Source organism: Eptatretus burgeri, chromosome 6 (genome assembly GCF_056783735.1).
Source record: "Eptatretus burgeri isolate ZD-2024b chromosome 6, Ebu_testis_v1, whole genome shotgun sequence".
Classification (NCBI taxonomy): Eukaryota; Metazoa; Chordata; class Myxini; order Myxiniformes; family Myxinidae; genus Eptatretus; species Eptatretus burgeri.
In genome coordinates, this window is record NC_140966.1 from 45,799,442 (window position 1) to 45,821,102 (window position 21,661).

The 21,661-nt window shown below is 43.3% G+C and overlaps 1 protein-coding gene across 4 annotated transcripts in view; it reads right to left on the reverse strand.

Moving 5' to 3' along the window:
* Positions 1-21,661, reverse strand: part of D2HGDH (D-2-hydroxyglutarate dehydrogenase) — a 55,592-nt gene that overhangs the window by 19,194 nt on the left and 14,737 nt on the right. Inside the window, exons 1-7 of one of the 4 annotated variants that reach the window (XM_085884817.1) lie at positions 20,608-21,074; positions 17,341-17,679; positions 14,862-14,919; positions 1,906-2,045; positions 1,607-1,800; positions 1,118-1,286; positions 855-998 (exon numbers count right to left, since the gene is read on the reverse strand). In XM_085884817.1, the coding sequence (XP_085740943.1) occupies positions 855-998; positions 1,118-1,286; positions 1,607-1,800; positions 1,906-2,045; positions 14,862-14,919; positions 17,341-17,671 (1,036 nt within the window). In that variant the 5' untranslated portion in view covers positions 17,672-17,679; positions 20,608-21,074. Of the gene's footprint in view, positions 1-854; positions 999-1,117; positions 1,287-1,606; positions 1,801-1,905; positions 2,046-14,861; positions 14,920-17,340; positions 17,680-18,780; positions 19,104-20,417; positions 20,530-20,607; positions 21,075-21,661 lie in introns of those variants that run through there. The other 3 variants (XM_085884815.1, XM_085884814.1, XM_085884816.1) reach the window with 3 other exon arrangements.

The window sequence follows — 21,661 nt, forward strand, 5'->3', positions numbered from 1 at the left end:
AAGCCGCTGCCCTAACCACTGCGCCAACACCAGGCTTGTCCATTCATAATAATATAAAGAACTGAAAATTATACTTTCAAACTAAAAAAAAGAGAATTTGCCGAGAACGTGTTAATGGATATGCCTCCATCCGCATTGACATCATCATCCAAATGAGATCAAACGGTTGTTGTACGCTGACAATACCTCTGTTAGAAAGAGAAGGGTTGCTGGAAAAAAAAGAAATAAACAAATAAAATTCCCCACCTACCGAACGTTTTTTTTTTGTGGTTTTTAAGCAAAACCAGTTATTTTTGTTTTTTGGCATTTTACAACAGCTTATATAAAATGACAGGTTTTACAGACTCGTTTGCTCCCTTGAATGATCACACAGCAAAGCTGTACCCTCTGTAGCTTTTTCCATTGACCAACGGTGCTTCTGGTGTTTACCCATTCAACAAAAGCACAGACATGGTGTGGTGATGTACAGCATGGCCAATTTTTCCATTTTATGTTAAAAAAAACAAAAACGGACAGTGTATGCCCACCTTAAATATATAACTGCCATGGTGAGAAAGATCATCACAATGGTGCAAGACTGAAACTTTGTACACAGCTCAAACATGTCATTGTAATGATTCTCATCATTTGCTACAATGCACAATTGGTGGAACATACCAACCAGAAATGACAACGTTAGCTGATGATCCTCTCCAATTTTCTCGAAACCCATTATCGACCGACACACACCACACCATACCATACCATGCCCCCCCCCCAAAAAAAAACAACAACACCATGTCACACACGACGACCAAATATTCGTCCAGCTCTGCAATGCTACTTCAGATTTCATTGGTTGTGACCGGCCACACCAGAAATAGGAGGATTGAGTCCCAGGTGAGTGTGCACAAGGTGAGCACATTGATGATCGAAGAACTCGATGGCCGAGAGTCTCTCGCCCAGGCGGGATCGGGCTGCGCAGAGGGTAGCCAACACTCCAGGGAACCCTGTGCAACCTACGGTGAGAAAATGCAGCTGAAGTTGCTGCTGAAAGAACAGGAGAGGCACATCATTTTCCACTTGCAAATTAATCGATGTTGCGTGTACAAGTAAGAAGTGATCAGGATTATTGTACCGAGGTAGGCCAAGCTGACTCCTACAGGCATAGGAGGACACAGCAGGGTAACAGACGTCACGACACCAAGTGTGCCTTCAGAGCCGATCATTAACTGCTTCAGGTCATATCCTGTGTTGTCTTTCCTCAGCTGGGTCATCAAGTCAAGAACTTGCCCATCAGCAAGAACCTTGGTAAAAAAAAAAAAGGAGAGAAGAGAGAACTCTTGTGGAGTTACATGAACATACAAGACATCATACATCACTTTCACAGTCGGTTTGGGATAATAGATTTCATTTTCACATCTTTCGTTGCACCAAGCTCAAATCTCACACCTAACCGATTCTCACATCTCATCATCCTGTTGATGTTTTTCCTCATCTCTTTTCTTACATCATGCTTTCATGCCTCACACTTCAAAGTATTTTACAACTTGGTGCTAATTGCATCACGAAAAAAAAACTAGCCATTCTCAAGTGCACTCCTGCAATATTTCATCATACATCTTACCGCTTGCAAACCCAGTACGTTGCTACGGAGACTGCCATATCGTATAAAACGCAGACCGCCAGCATTGGTAGACACAACACCCCCAATCTGGCAGCTACCCTTGGAGCCGAGGTCCAGAGGAATCACGCGTCCTCGTTTCTCAACATATTGCATTAATGACTCCAAGATGCACCCAGCCTCACACACCAGTACGCCTAAACAGGAGAACGCCATAACAAAGCATGGGCATGGTACAAAAATTCTCACTCCCACACAATCCTCACTTTTGTGAAAACAATGAACTTCAAGAACTATCACACCTTGCCAATCGTCAAAGTCAATAATATGGTTCATCAGTGCCATGGAAACAATAACTTCATCAAAGATGGGGACTCCACCCCCGACAAGACCCGTTTTTCCACCTTGTGGGGTTATGGCAAGACCTCGTAAATGGCAGTGTCTGAAAGGAGGTGAGAAAGAGAAGGAAGAACACAAGAAAAAGGAACCAGAATTATGTTGAGGATCAAGTTAAAAGAGAAGTAAACATACAAAGAAAATGGGAACAAATACTATATACATTACGTGGCCAAACGTATGTGGACACCCCTTCTAATTAGTGGATTCGGCTATTTCAGCCACACCCATTGTTGGCAGGTGTATAAAATCAAGCACACAGCCATGCAATCTCCATAGACAAACATTGGCAATAGAATGGGCTGTACTGAAGAGCTCAATGACTTTCAACGTGGCACCGTCATCGGATGCCACCTTTTAAACAAATCAGTTCATCAAATTTCTACCCTGCTTGAGCTGCCCTGGTCAACTGTAAGCGCTGTTATTGTGAAGTGGAAACATATAGGAGCACCAACAGCTCAGCCGCGAAGTGGTAGGCCACACAAACTCACAGATGGAACCACCGAGTGCTGAAAAGTCATCTGTCGTCGGTTGCAACACTCACTACCGAGTTCCAAACTGACTGGAAGCAACGTCAGCACTAGCACTGTTCATTAAGAGCTTCAAGAAATGAGTTTCCATGGCCGAACAGCCGCACACAAGCCTAAGATCACCATGCGCAATGCCAAGCGTCGGCTAGAGAGGTGTAAAGCTCACCACCATTGGACTCTGGAGCAGTGGAAACACGTTCTCTGGAGTGATGAATCACGCTTCACCATCTGGCAATCCATCGGATGAATCTGCATTTGGCAGATTCTAGGAGAATGCTACCTGCCCAAATGCATAGTGCCAACTGGAAAGTTTGGTAGAGGATTAATAATGGTCTGGGGCTGTTTTTCATGGTTCAGGCTAGGCCTCTTGGTTCCAGTGAAGGGAAATATTAATGCTACAGCATACAATGACATTCTCAACCATTCTGTGCTTCCAATTTTGTGGCAACTGTTTGGGGAAGGCCCTTTCCTGTTTCAGCATGACAATGCCCCCATGCTCAAAGAGAGATCCACACAGAAATGGTTTGGCGAGATCAGTGTGGAAGAACTTGACTGGCCTGCACAGAGCCCTGACTTCAACCCCATCGAACACCTTTGGGATGAATTGGAACGTCGACTGTTAATTGGAATTTTTCCACTTTTATTTACACATCATAACCCACAACCCAAGTGAAAAACAAATTCCACAAATTTCAGAAAATTAATCAAATATACAAAACTAGAAGGGCACTCGGTAGAGCACATACCTCCGCCACACAATGCCTGATCCACGAGAACATATCGGGCCCAATACATTTTTGAAATATCATGCTATATAGTACTATATCGTTTTTGGCCCAATCTCTCAATGGTGAGCAATCACTTTAAATATTAAATAAAACTCGTATCCAGATCCGGATTCAGGTCTTCACCAAAATCTTGTCCTTGTCACACACCCAACTTGTCCACCAACTTTCATCCGAAATCCATCCACAACCTTTTGGGATATTGTGATATGTATTAGTTTAGCCCCATATCGTCTCAATGGTGAAGAATCACTTTAAAATTATCAGATCCGGATCCGGATCTTCAGAAAAAATGAATCAATTCTTCCTGGTCACACACCCAACGTGCCCACCAAGTTCCGTCTGAATCCGTCCACAACTTTTTGAGATATCGTGCTATATCTCGTTTTTGGCCCATCTCTCAATGGTGAAGATTCACTTTAAAAAAATTCTCGGAGCCGGATCCGGATCAGGATCTTCACCAAATCTAATCAGTTCGTCCTTGTCACACACCCAACCTGCCCACCAAACTTCATCCGAATCCGTTCACAACTTTTTGAGATATCCTGCACACAAACAAACCGACAGACAGAGACAGGTATGAAAACAAAACCTCCTTCCACCTTCGGTGGTGGAGGTAACTCGAATATTTTGGTTGGATAAGTGTCTAACCCCCTTATAATAGCAATTGTAAATGATCTCAAGTGTAACCAATCAGCTTCAAAATCACACACCAAATTAATTGGCCTCCACCTGTGTTAAATTGTAGTGATTCTAATTATATCAGAATAAAGTCAGCTGTTCTGTCGGTTTCCTCTACTGGGTAGTGCATTTCACAATCGACTCAACCATGAGAACCAAGGAGCTTTCAAAAGACCTTCTGGATTAAGTTGTGGAAAGGCACAGATCAGGGGATGGGTATAAAAATATTTCAAAGGCCTTGAATATCCATTGGAGCACAATCAAGACAATCATGAAGAAGTGGAAGTGGTATGGTACCACCAAGACCCTGCCTAGATCAGGCCTTCCCTCCAAACTGGATAATCAAGAAAGGAGGAGACTGATCAGAGAGGCCACCAACAGGCCAATGGAAACTTTGAAAGAGCTACATGCTTTTATGGCAAAGACTGGTCACTGTGTGCATGTGACAATATCCCAAGCACTCCACAAGTCTGGCCTGTACGGTAGGGTGGCAAGAAGGAAGCCATTACTCAAAAAAGCCCACCTTGAGTCCCGTTTGAGGTATGCAAAAAAAAACACTCCGTTGATTCTGAAGCCATGTAGCAAAAAGTGTTGTGGTCTGATGAAACCAAAATAGAGCTTTTTGGCCTAAATGCAAAACGTTACATTTGGCACAAACCCAACACAGCACATCACCCAAAGAACACCATCCCCACTGTGAAGCATGGTGGTGGCAGCATCATGCTATGGGGATGTTTCTCATCAGGAGGGACTGGGGCACTTGTTAGGACAGAAGTGAAAATGGATGGAGCAAAATATAGGAAAACCTGCTGTTCTCTGCAAAAAAGCTGAAATTGGGACGGAAGTTCACCTTTCAGCATGACAATGACCTGAAGCACACAGCCAAAGCTACACTGGAGTGGCTAAAGAACAAAAAGATAAATGTCCTTGAGTGGCCCAGTCAAAGCCCCGACCTAAATCCAATCGAAAATCTGTGGCATGACTAGAAGATTGTTGTCCATCAACACTCCCAATGCAACTTGACTGAGCTTGAACAGTTTTGTACAGAAGAATGGGCAAATATTGCCCAATCAAGGTGTGTGAAGTTGGTAGAGACTGATCCCAACAGTCTCACAGCTGTAATTGCTGCCAAAAGTGCTTCTGTCGAGCCGATCACCCTTCACTGAGGCATGAGGAAGTCGATATACTTGAGAGAAAAATGTTTATTCACTCTCAATACATGTGGCCGCATGGAGACCAGAAGCCAGGAACTCCAATTAGCATTTGAGGAACCTCGGAGAATGCTCTGCCAGTATAGCCGAGTCACTCCCTTTTTTATGTTTATCTTTGCCATGTTGGCTTATTCCAGCACAAAGAAGCCCTTCTTTTCATCAAAGGACCAGCTGGTTTACCAGGGTTATGTCCTTTCAACACCAGTATATATTAAGTAGATAAGCAGGACCTGAGGTTTCTCTCAGATCCGGTTACACAATGTTCCCATGGAGCATTCAAGGTTGACCACATTTCTTATCTTACAGGCCTCCCTTTATGAATCAGAAAAATAGAAAAGTAGAAACACATTTAGGTAAATGCAAGTGAGTGGATTTTGCTGGGAGGAAACAAAGGCTTTCAAAAGGTTCAAATCCCAACACTTCCAACAAGTATTAACACTTATTCAACCAAGATGTTCTAGTTTTGTGTTATAATTTCATTTTCTGAAATTTGTAGAATTTGTGGGTTGTGATGTGTAAATAAAGGTGGAAAAAGTCTGATTTAATGCAATTTAATTCCTGGCTACAAGGCAACAAAAGGTGAAAAATTTGAAAGGGGGTGTAGACTTTCTATCAATCAATCAATATGTCCCCATCACTTATGACGATGGATGATACTGTAGCTTTCTGTTCCGTCTCTTGCACTACTGAGCTGCCTTTTCAGCAATCGCAGCCTCCGCAATCAATGCACCCTATCTAATAGCTGCTCTCCAGCTTTGCCTTACTTGTGTCAAGCCATACCAGTTCTCCTCAATATTGAAGATCTTGAGGTCTTCCTTGATGACATCCTTCCAACGTTTACAGGGCCTACCTCATGGGCGAGTTCCAGTGGCTAGTTCACAAAAACATACTCTCCTTGGGAGACGATGGTCTGGCAAACGGCACACGTGACCCAGCCACCTCAGTTTTGACATCCTCACCATTGTGGTTATGGTTGTTATGTTGGCATGGGCTAGGACTTCAATATTGGTGATCTTTTGCCACCAGCGAATATGCATGATACGGTGTAAACATCTCTGGGAAAACATCTCAAGCTGGTGTAGGTGTTAATTTAGGGTATCCAAGGTCTCGCTACCATATAGCAGTATTGCCAAGATGACATGGCAATATTCAATCAGCTTAGTGTAGAGTAATAGACCTGAACGACACCACACTCAACTTTGGAATGAATCGAACATTGATGTTGCACTGGCTAATCTCTTCTGGATTTCACCATCCAGGTTTCCATCACTGGTGATCATGCTTCCCAAGTACACAAACTTGTCCATTATTTTTAATGGGGTGTCTTCAAATATAATGGGTATCACTCAAACCGATTGTGATGGTTGGTGTAGTATCTCTGTTTTTTATCTCACCTGGAATGTAGTTCCGGGAGCTTATGCAATGGCACATCCATAGGTTCCGGGAGCCATAGGTATTTACTTCCTTCTCTGTTACATATTTTGTGGGTCATCCATGCCTACCAATGATTCCCTGGTTATCTTATCCAGCTACTACCAGGTGAGTATTCAGGGGTAATGCCCCTAAGTTTTTTTTTATATTTATTTAACCATTTCCTCTGTTAATTTGGAATACTTTTCCCATGCCTCTTGTATCCATTATGGTGGTGTTATCTTTCCAATTTCCTTTTCTTTTATTCATTTTTTTTGTTAAGCTGAAGTATATAATATATACTATATTCACAGTGCCGATAGAAAGTCTAGCATGACTCTCAAAACTTCTTCAAAGCCATCAAGTTTCAATCAAAGACGAAACCTCTTGGGCTTCAACCAAAAAAAAAAAAAACTTCATCACTGGTGACTGCCAGACCCAACGAGAAGACATTCTAAACTGTTGGGAAGAACATTTTAAAGACCATACTTAATCAACACAGAGATGTTGACAGGTCAGTCATCAATTGGGACCCATCCAATATGAAGTGGCAGTAGATCCATATGTGGAAGAGGTGGTTAAAGCCATCAAGTAGATGGGTGATGGGAAAGCCCCAGGAGTAGATGGCATTCCGCCTGAGGTCATGAAAAAAGGTGGACCTGCCCTATTCACGAGTCTCCATCACCTCAATCAGTGTATCTGGTAAAGTGAAAGTGTTCCTCAGGAATGGAAAGATGGCACCATCATTGCCTTGTATAAAAATAAGTGTCCTTTTACATGTGGAAACTACAGAGGTATTACCCTGCTCTCGATTGCTGGAAAGGTTCTTGCCAAAGTGGCACTCAATCGCTGAAAGCCCCTAATAGAAAAACTCCTTCCAGAGACCGAAAGCAGATTCCCCTGAGGTTGGTCGACATTGGATATGACGTTTGTTTTGAGACAACTACAAGAAAAATGTAGGGAGCAGAGACAGGACTTGCACCTTGTTTTCATTGACTGAGTTAAGGCCTTTGATTCAGTATACCGGGACCTTGCATGGAGATTGTTGGAAAAGAGTGGTGTTCCATCAAAGCTCGTCAACTTCATTTGCAGCTTCCATTTAGGTATGCAAGCAAAGGTATCCATCAATGGGGAAACAACTTCAGTTCGACACCACAACAGGTTTCCGCCAAGGCTGCATTCTTGCTCCCGCCTGCTTGACCATCGAATTCAGTTACATGACTGGAATGGCACTTGAGGGTTTGGCAGACTATGGGTTTGGTATTCGTTACAAGTCAGATGGCAACCTGTTTAAATTTCACAGGTTAAGGACCAGCAAAAGTCCCTGCTCGGTATCATCAAAGAACTCCATGCAGATGACGCCATATTAGCCTGTAATAAGGTGGAGGAACTTTAGAAAATTATTTGTGGTCGGCATGTTGCCTGCACAAGGTGGGGACTAGCAATCTGTAAAGAAAACATGCAGCAACACCCCTGGGCGCTCACCTGGTAGCAGCTGGATAACATAACCAGGGAACCACTGGGTAGGTAGGCATGGATGACCCACAAAATATGAAACAAAGAAGATAGTAAATACTTATGGATTTTTTTAATTCCATGAACAAAATTTTATGCATCACAGGTGATAAAGGTTGTGGTCAACTTTCATCGAAATTGTGTGTGGTTTCGTAGAAGAAAGCAAATACATATTTCGGGGGACACCCTCCCCCCCCCCGGTATAACCCCTTAGATCCCAATATTTTTTAATGTCGTGAAAAAAAACTTTACTTCGTCACAGGTGATGGCCAAGTTTCATCGGAATTGTGTGTGTAGTTTCTAAGAAAGCAAATGCATTTTTTGCAACCTCCCCCCTCCACCACCCCCCTCCACCACCCCCCCCCCCATAGACCCTGAAGACCACGATTTTTTTTAATTTGATGAACAAACTTTAATACATCATGGGTGATGAAGTTTGTGATCAAGTTCATCAAAATTGCGTACGTGTAATTTTGGAGAAGAAAGCAAATACATATTGTTACGGATTTCAGAATCTGGTCTGATGAATGTATCCACACGTCCAGGTCCTCAGACAGTTATTTCCTTAAATGCATGTTCAGATTAGCCCCATCCCCATGTCTAATGGGATCTTAAATGTGATGCGTTGAGAAGGGTAAAGGATAGATCCCCTCTCTTATGGGAAGCTTTTTTCTTTACGACAGACACGTTCACACACATTTCTTTCACGAGCTCTGAAGTCTGCCCTCATATTTCCTCAGCAATAATCTTTCACGAGCTCTGAAGCCCACCTTCGTTTTTCCTCAGCACCATTCTTTCGCGAGCTCCGACGCCCGCCTTCTTTGAGAGCGCACGGGTCGTCATGGTAACTGTGCCCCAGTGGGGCGGGGTGAGCTTGGGGCGGACGGCACCCCGCGGAGAGGGCCCGGGGATATAAAAACGAGCGAGAGAAAGCGTGAGGTACATTCTGTGAGGAGAGATGTTCTGAGATATAAAAAAACGAGCGAAAGAGGGACGTTCTCTGAGGAGAAAAAGTCCAGAGAGGAAAAAGCAAAGGGCGAGAGAAGCGACCAAGAAGCGGGTGTCTAACCAGCGCAGAATGAGACAATTCGCCCTTCCAGTGCTTGGGCAAGCGAGCGTGTGGTGCACCGTGTGGGTGTGAGCAATGCTGCCAACAAGTGAGGCACGGGGTTGATCACAAACAACACCAGGGTCTAAACCCACGACGGATGATCTCGGTGCCCTCCAGACGTAGACTGGCGTCCAAGGCTGCCCCGCGAGAGGGTGCAGGCGATGGACATGACATGCACACACGCATTTTCAGGACATTTTCGCTTCACAGACAACTTTCCTCTCCTCCGGTTTCACAGACAGGCGAGACGATTCTCCCCCTCCCCTCCCCCTGAATGATCTGCTGGGTACCCTTGTCTGTGTTTAGCTGCAAGTAAGTCGACCCCCTGATAAACATCTGCTCTTTCCTGGCATTTTGATTGATTTTGCTTTGAAATTCATTCTTTATTTACCTCAGCAAATAAATGGTTCTTTTTATTTATTAATTTTATTATTAATAAATTATTTGTCGATTTCCAACCTGTCTGTGTTTGTCCTTTCCTTCTATTGGTCGAGCATTGTTTGAACCGAGATAGACTGGAGGTAATTACCACAGATTTCACCAAAAATAGTCGGCACGCACCAGCGGTTACAACGCTCGGCCGCACAAAATAAAATGTAATTGAGATAACATTGGTGCTTTGCCGAGGGCACGCTCGCCGCTCAGGTAACCACGTGACCTCTAGTTAAACGAAATAATTAGACGACGGACGCTGGAACTGGTGGTTGACTGGGTGGCGTTCGTGGTTTTAAAACAACCCACCATACCATAACGTTAATTGTGAGCGGTAGACCCAGGTCCGGCTCGACCGAGGACAACCGGGGATTAATCCCCCTGAGTGACAAGCTAGTGTCTCGGGTACCCACCACCGCAAAAATATTTTTGGCAGCAACTCCCCTTACAGGCTGATTTTTCTAATGTAATGAATTAACTTTGTTACATCATGGGTGATGACCATTGCAGTCAAGTTTCATTGAAATTGTGTGTAGTTTTGGAGAAAAAAAGCAAATACATATTTCGGGGGCAACTCCCGTGGACCCCCTTTTAATGCCATAAACAAACTTTGGTAAATACACGGTGATGATCGTTGTGGTAAAGTTTCATCAAAACCCCATGTAAAGTTTCAGAGAAGAAGTTGCAAGTATTTGTGGACGGACTGACAATGCACCATCCCATGAGCTACCTGGAACAATGCTGCAGGTGAGCGAACTGGAGGGCTGCGATTGAAGATGGTTCCTGGTACAGCCAACTCGAATTAGCCAATTGGTAGCACTTGAAATTCTGCTTCATGATGAAAACAAACGTAATGTTACGTGAAGGGGGGGGGGGTGGGGGTATCCATGGCCAGACTGTGGTAAGTGTAGTATTGTCTGTGTACTGTGAATTGCCAGATAAAGTCATTTGTTGCACGTGATGCCGAGGAGGCAGCGTATGTAACTTCTAGACTGGGTAGAGATTAATTACATTTACGTAAATACCTCGTTCGTAGGTGGGGATTTCCCAACGTCGAGGCGCACATCAGGCATGCAACTCGGCTGATTACAATCTCTCTGGCCTGTTTGTGTCAGCCATGGTGGTGTAGTGGGCTGTAGAGCCCAGAAGAAAAGATGTACATTGATTTTTAGCTCACCTGGAACGTATTTCCGGGGAGTTTATGGGATGGCGCATCGTCCATCCTCAAACACTTGCAACTTCTTTGAAAGAACACACAATTTTGATGAAACTTGACCACAACCTTCATCATCCGTGATACACCAAAGTTTGTTTACGGTATTAAAAATTTGTGGTTGAGGGGGGTCAATGGGGTGGTTTCCCCCCAAAAAATATTATTTGCTCTCTTCTCCGAAACCACACGCGCGCGCACGCACACACACACACACACACACACACACACACACACACACACACACACACACACACACACACACACACACACACACACACACACACACACACACACACACACACACACACACACACACACACACACACACACACACACACACACACACACACACAATGAAACTTGACAACAACTGTCATCACCTGTGATGTACCAAAGTTTGCTCATGGCATTAAAAATAATAATAATAATAATAATAATAATAGAATAAAAAATCCACAGGTATTTACTTTCTTCTCTGTTAAATATTTTGTCGGTCATCCACGCCTAGTGGTTTTCTTATCCAGACACTATGAGGTGAGTGCCCAGGGATAGTGCCCCATGTTTTCTTTACCGATTGCGAGTCCCCCACCTTGTGTAGACATCATGCAGGAAGAGAAACGAGTCCACCAGGAGAGGCTCGTGAGGACAAGTGAGGCTCGAAGGAGAACAAAGGTAGGCTCGTGAAGAAGGTCGAGCAAGTGGTCCACTGAGGAGGTCGTGAGAAGACGTTTTTGTGGTCTTGTAGAAACTTTGAGATAGACCCAATCTGATATCACCCTGCCCTTCGAGAGAAGAAGAAAGACCTCAGACAGAAGAGTTCCAAATGCACTGAATGCAAAGAAGCACTTTTAGGAGGAAGAAGTTCCGCCCAGGAGGCCCTCTTTTGGTATAGAACAAAGAGGACCAGGTGGCCTGGTTGAAGGCCTACTCATCGCTGATCCTATTGTGGCTGTGTTACTTCATCTTTGTACACCATAATCACTGGCTTTCGTCTTAAGGCCCTGTCACACCTTGACGATTGAGCCAGCGTATGCCTGACGTATGAAAAATTTGGCTAAAACGCTGGCACAAGTCGAATACGTTATGGGTAAGTTTTGTATACGTTAAGTGCACACTGGCATACGTCGTAGTATGCTGGCTTTTTTTCGTAGTACACTGGCATACGTCTTTGTACGCCGAGGTGTGAGACAAATTTTCCATGCTTGAAATTTTTTGACGTATGCCAGCGTATGACTCACACGTTCCGCATAACGCTGGCCATAAGTTGTAGGCACGTTACGCGATCGTTGACACACGTTACTTGTAAGTTACTCATAAGTCGAAACACGTCAAGGTAATGGTTAGCGTCAGTGTTCCAGACTCTCTGTTTTTTTTTTAATTTTTTTATTTTCTTCGGTATGACGGTGATGTTGACACTTCGATTTCTAGTGCGGTTATGATATAATATAATTAATAGGCTGCCGCTCAACGATTTAAATCATAACCGCACTAGAAATCGAAGTGTCAACAACACCGTCATACCGAAGAAAACCCCCCCCCCCCCCAAAAAAAACAGGGAGTCTGGAACACTGACGCCAACCATTACCTTGACGTGTTTCGACTTATGAGTAACGTACAAGTAACGTGTGTCGACGTGTGTCAACGATCGTGTAACGTGCCTACAACTTATGCCAGTGTATGCAGAACGTGTGTCATATGCCAAGTATGTGGAGAAATTTTCAACATGCTGAAAATTTCTCGAAGTACTCGGCGTATGATGACCTATGCCAGCATACTACGACATATGCCAGTGTGCTCTTAACGTATACAAAACTTACCCATAACGTATTCGACGTATGCCAGCTTGGTTCGGAAAATTTTTCATACGTCGGCATACACTGGCTAAAACGTCAAGGTGTGACAGCGGCTTCACACTTCGATGTCTAGTGCGGTTATGATTTGAATCGTCGAGCTGCAGCCTATTAATAGCCTACACCACGTGATCGTCGGCGATACGCTGCCGCGCTTTGCATAAATAAGACTATCGTTGGGCAGAGGTTGTGAACGCCGACACACGCTCAGCATTCGTTGGTACAAGTTATTTATATGTGATTGAAACGTTCTGTGTACGTTACTAATACATTATGCATACATCCAACATGTTATTATACGCCCAAAATTAAAAAAAAACATCAATAGTTCAGCGTACGCCAGCGTTTTACATACATTTTGATACCTTGCCATACGCTAGCTAAAACGTCAAGGTGTGACAGCCCCTTTACTCCTGGTTTCTAAGGCAGACTGCATCAAGTCCTGTGTCCACCCTACGCATTGTAGAGATAAAGGGATGTCCCACCTGCATTATTGTCTTGTTGTATGAGTGCATTCTGTGGTGCCCAGTGAGTTATGTTTTGCATTTTATTTATCCTTTTTGTGTGCAAGTTTGTTTATCCAGAAACTCCACATGCCAATTGGCCCCCATTTAACCTTTTATTTCTCCTCATTGTGTGGAATTTTTCATATCCCATTCTCCTTTTTGTGTCTTTTGACTCGCTTGGTTTGTTCTTTTTATGATGGCGTCTTGTTGACCCTCCTCCATGTACTTTGCTTTTTAAATAAATACTTTAAAAGGTAAGAAGTTGTGTTTCAGCCATCTGCTTCCCCTGTGGGTGTGCCATCGATTTTGGCTCATTTGAGCGACCTTGGGTAATGGTAAAATAGGGTAATATTGCATGCAGTGCCATAAAAGACCGTTTTGACCATCTCTCAGGATGAAAGTCCCGGCTGTGAGGAATCCTGCATCAACGGGTACTCGGACGCGCCAGTATTCTTTTTAAGAAGCGGGACACCATGGACATCAAAACTAACAAGACTAAACACTTAATGCCTCCCTCTGGGAACCATAAGAATTTAAAAAACATTGAATGCAAAAATTAAATTGAAAAATAAATTGAAAACAAAATAGCAAATTAAAAAAAAAATTAAAAATAGAAAATTAAATTGAAAAAAATTAAATACAGTACTGAAACTGAAATAGTAAATAATTGAAAAATAAAAAAAACATAGAAAATCGGGGAAAAATAAACACTTGAAAAAGAAAGAATCAAAAATTGGAAGAAAATATCTAATCTTTTAAATTAAATAATAATTAAAAAATTAAACAATGGAAAAAATAAATAAACCAATGTCACCCGCAGGGTGACCCGTATCTTGCCAAAAGGTGACCACGTGTGACTTCTTTAAAGGTCACACTGAGGTGAACAGAGCTGCTATCCACCAGGAGCGACTCCTTGAGGAATATCTGCCTACGAGAGATTCCGATGAGAATCGTTCTACAGAGTAACCATGAAAAATATGCGTTTGCCTCATAACGTCACCAAATGACGTCATAATGTCTCAAAATTGACATATCTAGAAAGCACTCATCAAGGTGTTCAATTTGAGGTACTATACGATATTGTTCCTAAAACTTGAAAATTTGACCTTGGGGTCAAATATGTTTGACCTCAGGCGCTAACCATGAAGGTCAAGGCCAATCGCCACCAAAAATTAATCAGCTGAGCGCCAGACCATGAACTATATTCCCATGAAGTTTGAAGACGATCCGATCAAAATTACTCAAAAAATAAGGGTTTCGTCGACTCCCCTGATTTGCGCCAAAGTGACCTTGACCTTTGACCTTGACCTTCAAAATTTTGTGCACTGAAAGGGACCTCTATAGGCCTCTGATATGCGAAGTTATAAAAATTTCCGATGTAACTGTGCTCTGCAGAATTTTTTATACGTGATTACAGACAAACAAACAAACAAACAAACAAAAAAAAAAAACACAAGCTGACTAACATATCTTGCAAAAACCTCGTTTTGGCAAGATAATAATCTTTAAAAAGCGGGACACCATGTACACCGAAACTAAACACAATGCCTCCTTCTGGGAATGAACCTTAACAAAGTAAGAGAAAGAAAAAGGTGAAGAATAAAGAAATCAAAGTTACCTTAAAATAAGCGAAACCTCCTCAACCGTCTGAGGCCGAAGTAGAATTTGGGAGAGACCTGCATAAAGGTAATGTGGAATTAGCAAGCATTTCCATCCCAAAACAAAAACGGACATGATACGTTTTGAACTCGAAGGCATGAATCTTGGATAAACCGAAGCCAGCAATGCCAAGACACTTCATTGAAAGTACAATTAATTTAACTGTAGCAATGTTAAAGTAAAATTTAAACTTGTTAACCTCCGCCATCGAAGATCGGAGGTTACTGTTTTCACCCCTTTCTGTTTGTTACTTACGAAATCTTTAGATTTCGTAAGTATATTGATCACTTCCGTTTCTGTTTGTTTGTTTGTTTGTTTGTGAACAGTATTACGGAAAAACTCCTCGACGGATTTCGACGAAACTTGGTGGGGGGGGGGGGTTAGGTATGGTCCAAGGATCATGCCATTAAATTTTGGACTTGGTCCCTCCCCCCCCCCCCGAAAAAAAAATTGTTAGAGAATTTTTTTTTTTTTTGCATTTCTACATATTTTAAGTGATTTCCAACCCCCCCTAAAAAAATTGACAAAAATTTTTTTTTTTGCATTTTTACGTTTTAAGTGATTTCCAACCCCCCCCCCCAAAAAAATTGTTACCCCCCACAAAAAAATTAAAAGAATTTTTTTTTTTTGCATTTCTACGTTTTAAGTGATTTCCAATCCCCCCCCCAAAAAAAAATTTTTAGAGAAAAAAAAATTTTTGCAACTTTTTTTTTCAACCAAATTTCGATTTTTTTTTTTTTTTTTTGCATTTTTACATGTTTTAAGTGATTCCAACCCCCCCCCCCCCAAAAAAAATGGAGAAAAGAACTATAACTCTGTCAGCACTGTTGACATCATATTTAATGAATAAGATATAAGGTTCACTTGAATGACCCAGCAGTATTGGCGGCAGAGGTTTTGCACTCTCCCGAGTGCTCCCCCTCTGGTTTGTTTGTGTGTTTGTTATTTACGAAATCTAAAGATTTTGTAAATATATTGATCACTTCCGTTTCTGTTTGTTTGTTTGTGTGTTTGTTTGTAGGCATGATAACTCGAGAACGGAAGAAGCTACCAATGTCAAATTACACCACGTGATTCAGGAGGGTGATGGCTCGCGCTGATTAGATTTTGGTCAAAATCGGTCAAAGGTCAACGTCACAGTGAGGTCAAACATGATTCCATAAATTAATGTGGAGAAATGGAGTATTTTTGCTTCGCTCGACGTTACGAGTTCGTTTTAAGTTCGATTTTAATTTTGTCTTCGGTTTTTGCGATCGCTGAGGACGCTTAAAACTCGGTTGTCGAAATTCTGGTAAAAATCGGATGTTTTGGAGACGTTTTAAGATTGTATAAAAAATATTTCACTTGACGCGTCATGGGTCGTCACGTGATGCAGTGCGCTCGAGCAGACGCATCGTTGAGTCACGTAAAAGTTTTCCGTGTGCGCGCTGACGGTGTTTTTGATAAAGATGGTGTTTAAAAGTCATTTTTTTATCCCAATAAAGGTTATCGTCGCATGCCTGACTCGCAAAGCCGTCGGATTATGTAAAGATTGTTGGTGGATGGCCGAATATTACGGTTTTGTGACTTTGATAAAATAATATAAAATAATTGCGTGGAGAAATGGAGATTTTTGCTTCGGTCGACGTTACGATTTTTGATGGTTTGGTACAGAATCATCGTAGAAACTTCTGGTTTGCGTTGCTACCTTCTCTAGAGACAGCTTTTATTAGACAAGGTCAGAGGTCAAGTTGACGATTTCGTAAGTACCAGTCTATGACTGCTTGTTTGTTTGTTTGTTTGTGAACAGTATTACGGAAAAAACTCCTGGACGGATTTCGACGAAACTTGGTGCGGGGATTAGGTATGGTCCAAGGATCATGCCATTAGATTTTGGACTAGTCCAAAATCCAATATGGCCGCTATGGCGGCCATTTTGAAAAAAATTGAATTTTTTTTTTTGCATTTCTACATGTTTTAAGTGATTTCCAACCAAAAAAAAAATTGTTCGAGGAAAAAAAAATTTTACACCTTTTTTTTCAAAAAAATTTCGATTTTATTTGAAAAATATTTGAATTTTTTTTTTTTGCATTTCTACATGTTTTAAGTGATTTCCAACCCCCCCAAAAATTTTGTAATGGAAAAAAAAACGTTTTGCAGCTTTTTTTTCAAAAAAATTGATTTTTTTTTTTGGCATTTCTTCATGTGCGTCGATCTAGTTTAGTTTATTCAATCGTGGTTCCATAGAGTCTGATACGTTTTGACCTTCAATGAATAGGATATCAGGTTCACTTACATGACCATCAGTATTGGCGTATTGGCAGTAATGACCCAGCAGTATTGGCGGCGGAGGTTTTGCACTCCACCGATTGCTCCCCCTCTAGTTGAATCTGCTTTAGCTTTGGCAATTTTATTCCTTCACTTCCTCGATTGATGTTATGTGCATCATCGAACCTGACCTTGGACATTCTGGAGCCAGTCCACATTAGCCGAGGCAAGCACATCTGGATCAGTCAAAGCACGATTTGGGAGAAGTTGCTGAAAGAAGGCGATGTCTTCTGGCTCCAAAGTTGCAAAGGGTAAACGGGTTATGGTGCTCGCACCGATGTCAACATACATTTGACGAGCAGTTTGTTTCTCTGTCTCTTCTTGCATCACAAGTGTCTTCTCTCCAGATTGAAATTCACCTCCCCCATTTGGCAAAGCAAGATGGCGGAAGATTTGGCGACGTGTCAGCGGGTAACGGTGGCGAAGGTTCCATAAGGATCTTGACATGAGCAACGGCAACATTACAGCACCTATTGAAGATATAAAAAAAAAAAGGTCAGCAACACAGATTAACAAGTGCAACTAGTCTTTGAGTGCTTTCTGGGCCAACTATAAACTGTCTGCTCAGTGCCGGTAGTGTACTCATCTACGAGCAGTCTGCTTCGAGCCTGATTTCCAGCTCGACTATGTACTGCCATCCTGGTGCTTTTCAGTCAGGGTTAAGTAAGGTGAGGACATTTGCATCATGAACTACACCATGTCAGAGGAAACATTAAGCCAAACGTCCTGCCCGAGAGAAATCAGTTTTGTGGATGTTAAACACCCCGTTATACCTTATGAAAGGAGGAAGTCATTGTGTGTCAGCATTCCAACCAAACTGTAAATTACGGCCACAGCTACTGCTGGGAAGGCATTGGTAAACCATGGGTAGTATTTCCTGCCATGAAAAACCTTCAGCAGCACCAAGGCTCCATATAGAAGGGTGTGCGGTATTTGACAACAATGACAACCAAGGAGTGAAGCAAGCTCGCTTGAATGTTCCCTCTAAGATGGTGTGCTTCTCAATTCAGTACATCAGCTGGCAATGCACCGTATGACGGCTTTACACAGGGCAGCTTCCACCAGGGAGAGGGATTAAACACAGGACCAGACAATTACGAAGTGATTATGCTAGCCCCTCAACGATCATGTGACCATTCCCCTGTAAAACAGATACTTTGTAACTATCGACGTGACAAATCTACAACAAAAGGTGATCCACCTACAAGGCCTTCATTGGCAGTTCGATGGAGTATTCTTCCCTCTGAGCTTGACACCCCCTGCCTCACACCTTGCTCAGGTTAACACCGTGGAAATCAAGGTCTTCAACGTCATTGGAATCCCCCGTGACAAAGCGGAGTCTACAGGCCTATCACTTTCACGTCGTAGACATGTCGGTGGTCTCTCTGTCTTCTACCGCCTTCTTCCTGATCTCCAACCCTTTGCTTTTTTTCTTGCTCCCCTCCCACCTCCACCCCAGGTGTCGACAGCCTGCGCACGCAATCCACCAGCAACTCCGTTCTGGTGAAATTACCTAAATTCAGAAATCACTGTTCAGAATCACCCGTTCATTCATTCCGATTTTTCCCCACCTGTGGAACCAACTTCCTTAATTTCTGCAATCCCATTCTTCCCCTCCAGGTCTTCAAGACAGTTGTTCACCATCTCAGATCATCCTCCATCCAAAACCATGATGTAACACCTGCTCCGCTCAAAATAACAGCAGCTGTTATCTGAGACATCAGCAACCCAATACCAGAAGATGGATTAACCCGAAATCAGTATTTCATAAACATTATTTAATTAAGCCAACGTCAGGATGATGGATTGCTAATTCTCCACATTGACACAATGTGTGTGTGTGTGTGTGTGTGTGTGTGTGTGTGTGTGTGTGTGTGTGTGTGTGTGTGTGTGTGTGTGTGTGTGTGTGTGTGTGTGTGTGTGTGTGTGTGTGTGTGTGTGTGTGTGTGTGTGTGTGTGTGTGTGTGTGTGTGTGTGTGTGTGTGTGTGTGTGTGTGTGTGTGTGTGATGCACATTCTGCCAATATAGAGCAGCAAGTGAATCGTGGGCACCATTCACAGCTTCATTGAAACAAAAATCAGAGTACTTTCCTTGGACAGATTCTTCTTCCTCCTCCTCTTCTCCTCTTGTGTACAACAGCTCAGATGCCGGGTCGCTGTCATTTTGTTGGGGTACGACTATGCCGCTGATGCTCTGCCCCTATACCAGTACACTGGTACTCATTTTGCTGACCTTTGAAGGATGATAGGCTGAGTCAACCCCACCTGGTATAATTCAGTGGCAAACAGGGCTCAAACTCAAGACCCTAAGACCCCAAGCTCGCAACCCGAACCACGAAGCCAACACCAGGCTTATCTCAGCCAAAGTAGTGATACTATAGCTATATAAAGAGCCTCAGTCAAGGTAGCTATGTAATCGATTGTGATTGAGCTGCTATCAATAAAACTGATTCACATGGAAACCACAGGTTGAAAGTCTCATAAAAGTTATCTACTCCAGGTGAGTGATATTTATAGTTATTGGTACATTACTTACATAAGATTTATATTTTGGACTCTACCCTCTCTCCAAGGGATGAGGTCCAATGGCACCAAGCTTCTGCCCTGACCACGATACTCCTCCACTTCCCCTTATCATCAGCCATCTTTCCACTGCAATCACCTCCACATGATTGATCTCTCTTCTCATGCAATCCTCCCATCTCAACCACGATCGACCTCTTTTCCTCCTTCCTTTGCTCCCTCAACCTGTCCGCTCTCTTTACCATTCTCTCAATCCCCCATCCACACCAAGTGTCCAGCCCATCTCAGCCTGCATTTCACCAATCTCACCGTCAAGCTCATCTGCACACCAATCTCCTCCCTCAGTTCATCCATCCTCCTTCTATCCATCCTCTTCACTCCCACAATCCTCCTGATCCAGTTGTTCTCACAAACCTGCAACTTCTGTTGTCTCTCTGTCAGTGCCACCGTCTCCAGGCCGTAAAGGTAGGCCGGCACGAAACATGACATCAGAACCTTCCCTTTCAATTTCCTTAATAGCTTTCTGTCTGCCATGACTCCCACTACCCTCCTCCACGCATTCGCAACCACCTGAATCCTCCTCTGCACTTCTGCCTCAAACCTACCATCCACAGTCACTGTCTCCCCCCCCCCCCCCCCCGAGATACTCAAACCTATTTCCCTACCTGATCTCCTTCCCCTCTAACCTGATATCCATTTCCTTTCTCTGCTGCCCATCCCACATCACCTCAGTCTTCAACATACTCATCTCAGCCGATGTTTCCGAAATACCTCCTCCCACACCCCCAGTCCTTCCTCCATCTCCTGCCCACTCTCCACCACAACAGCCGCATCATGCGCATACAATATCCTCCCCATACCACCCCTCAAACTCACCCTCCTCCTCACCAGCTCCATCACCATGATAAACATGAGTGGGCTGAGAGAGCCTCCCTGCCTCAAACCGATGTTCACGCTGAACTCCTCAGACATCCCACGACAAACCGAAACTCTTCCCTTCGGTCCCTTGTACATCCCTTCCACAAACCGAACTTCTGCTTCCGGCGCTCAGAATCGCCATCACATATCACATATTAAGACTAACGGTTCCACTTCATTCCACGTGAATCGTGGGCACACATCTCATCTCATCCACTGGAAATTCAATTCGAAAAGGGTGCATCATGTCCTGTTCGCATTGCCATGAACCGTGAGGACTGAATTCGGAAAATTGGACACAACAAACAAATGCACAGGAAATGACGGCGGCAGTCTCCGCGCTCCATCGATTGAAGAACAGTGCGAGCACAGCACAGCACAGCACAGCACAAGTGGTCTTTCAATAATCAGGTTTTAACAATGAAACCCGCACTCCAACCACTGAACAACGAACCACATCACACGGCCGTTTCTGTGGTGTTGCCCTCACCGACGGGAGACTTGCACAAACATATTAAACACCAATCGGGAATGATTATACACCGTCATGATCGTTATCCAATCACCAAGCGGGAATGATTAAACACCGTCATGATCGTTATCCAATCACCAAGCGGGAATGATTATACACCGTCATGATCGTTATCCAATCACCAAGCGGGAATGATTATACACCGTCATGATCGTTATCCAATCACCAAGCGGGAATGATTATAAACCGTCATGATCGTTATCCAATCACCAAGCGGGAATGATTATAAACCGTCATGATCGTTATCCAATCACCAAGCGGGAATGATTATACACCGTCATGATCGTTATCCAATCACCAAGCGGGAATGATTATACACCGTCATGATCGTTATCCAATCACCAAGCGGGAATGATTATACACCGTCATGATCGTTATCCAATCACCAAGCGGGAATGATTATACACCGTCATGATCGTTATCCAATCACCAAGCGGGAATGATTATACACCGTCATGATCGTTATCCAATCACCAAGCG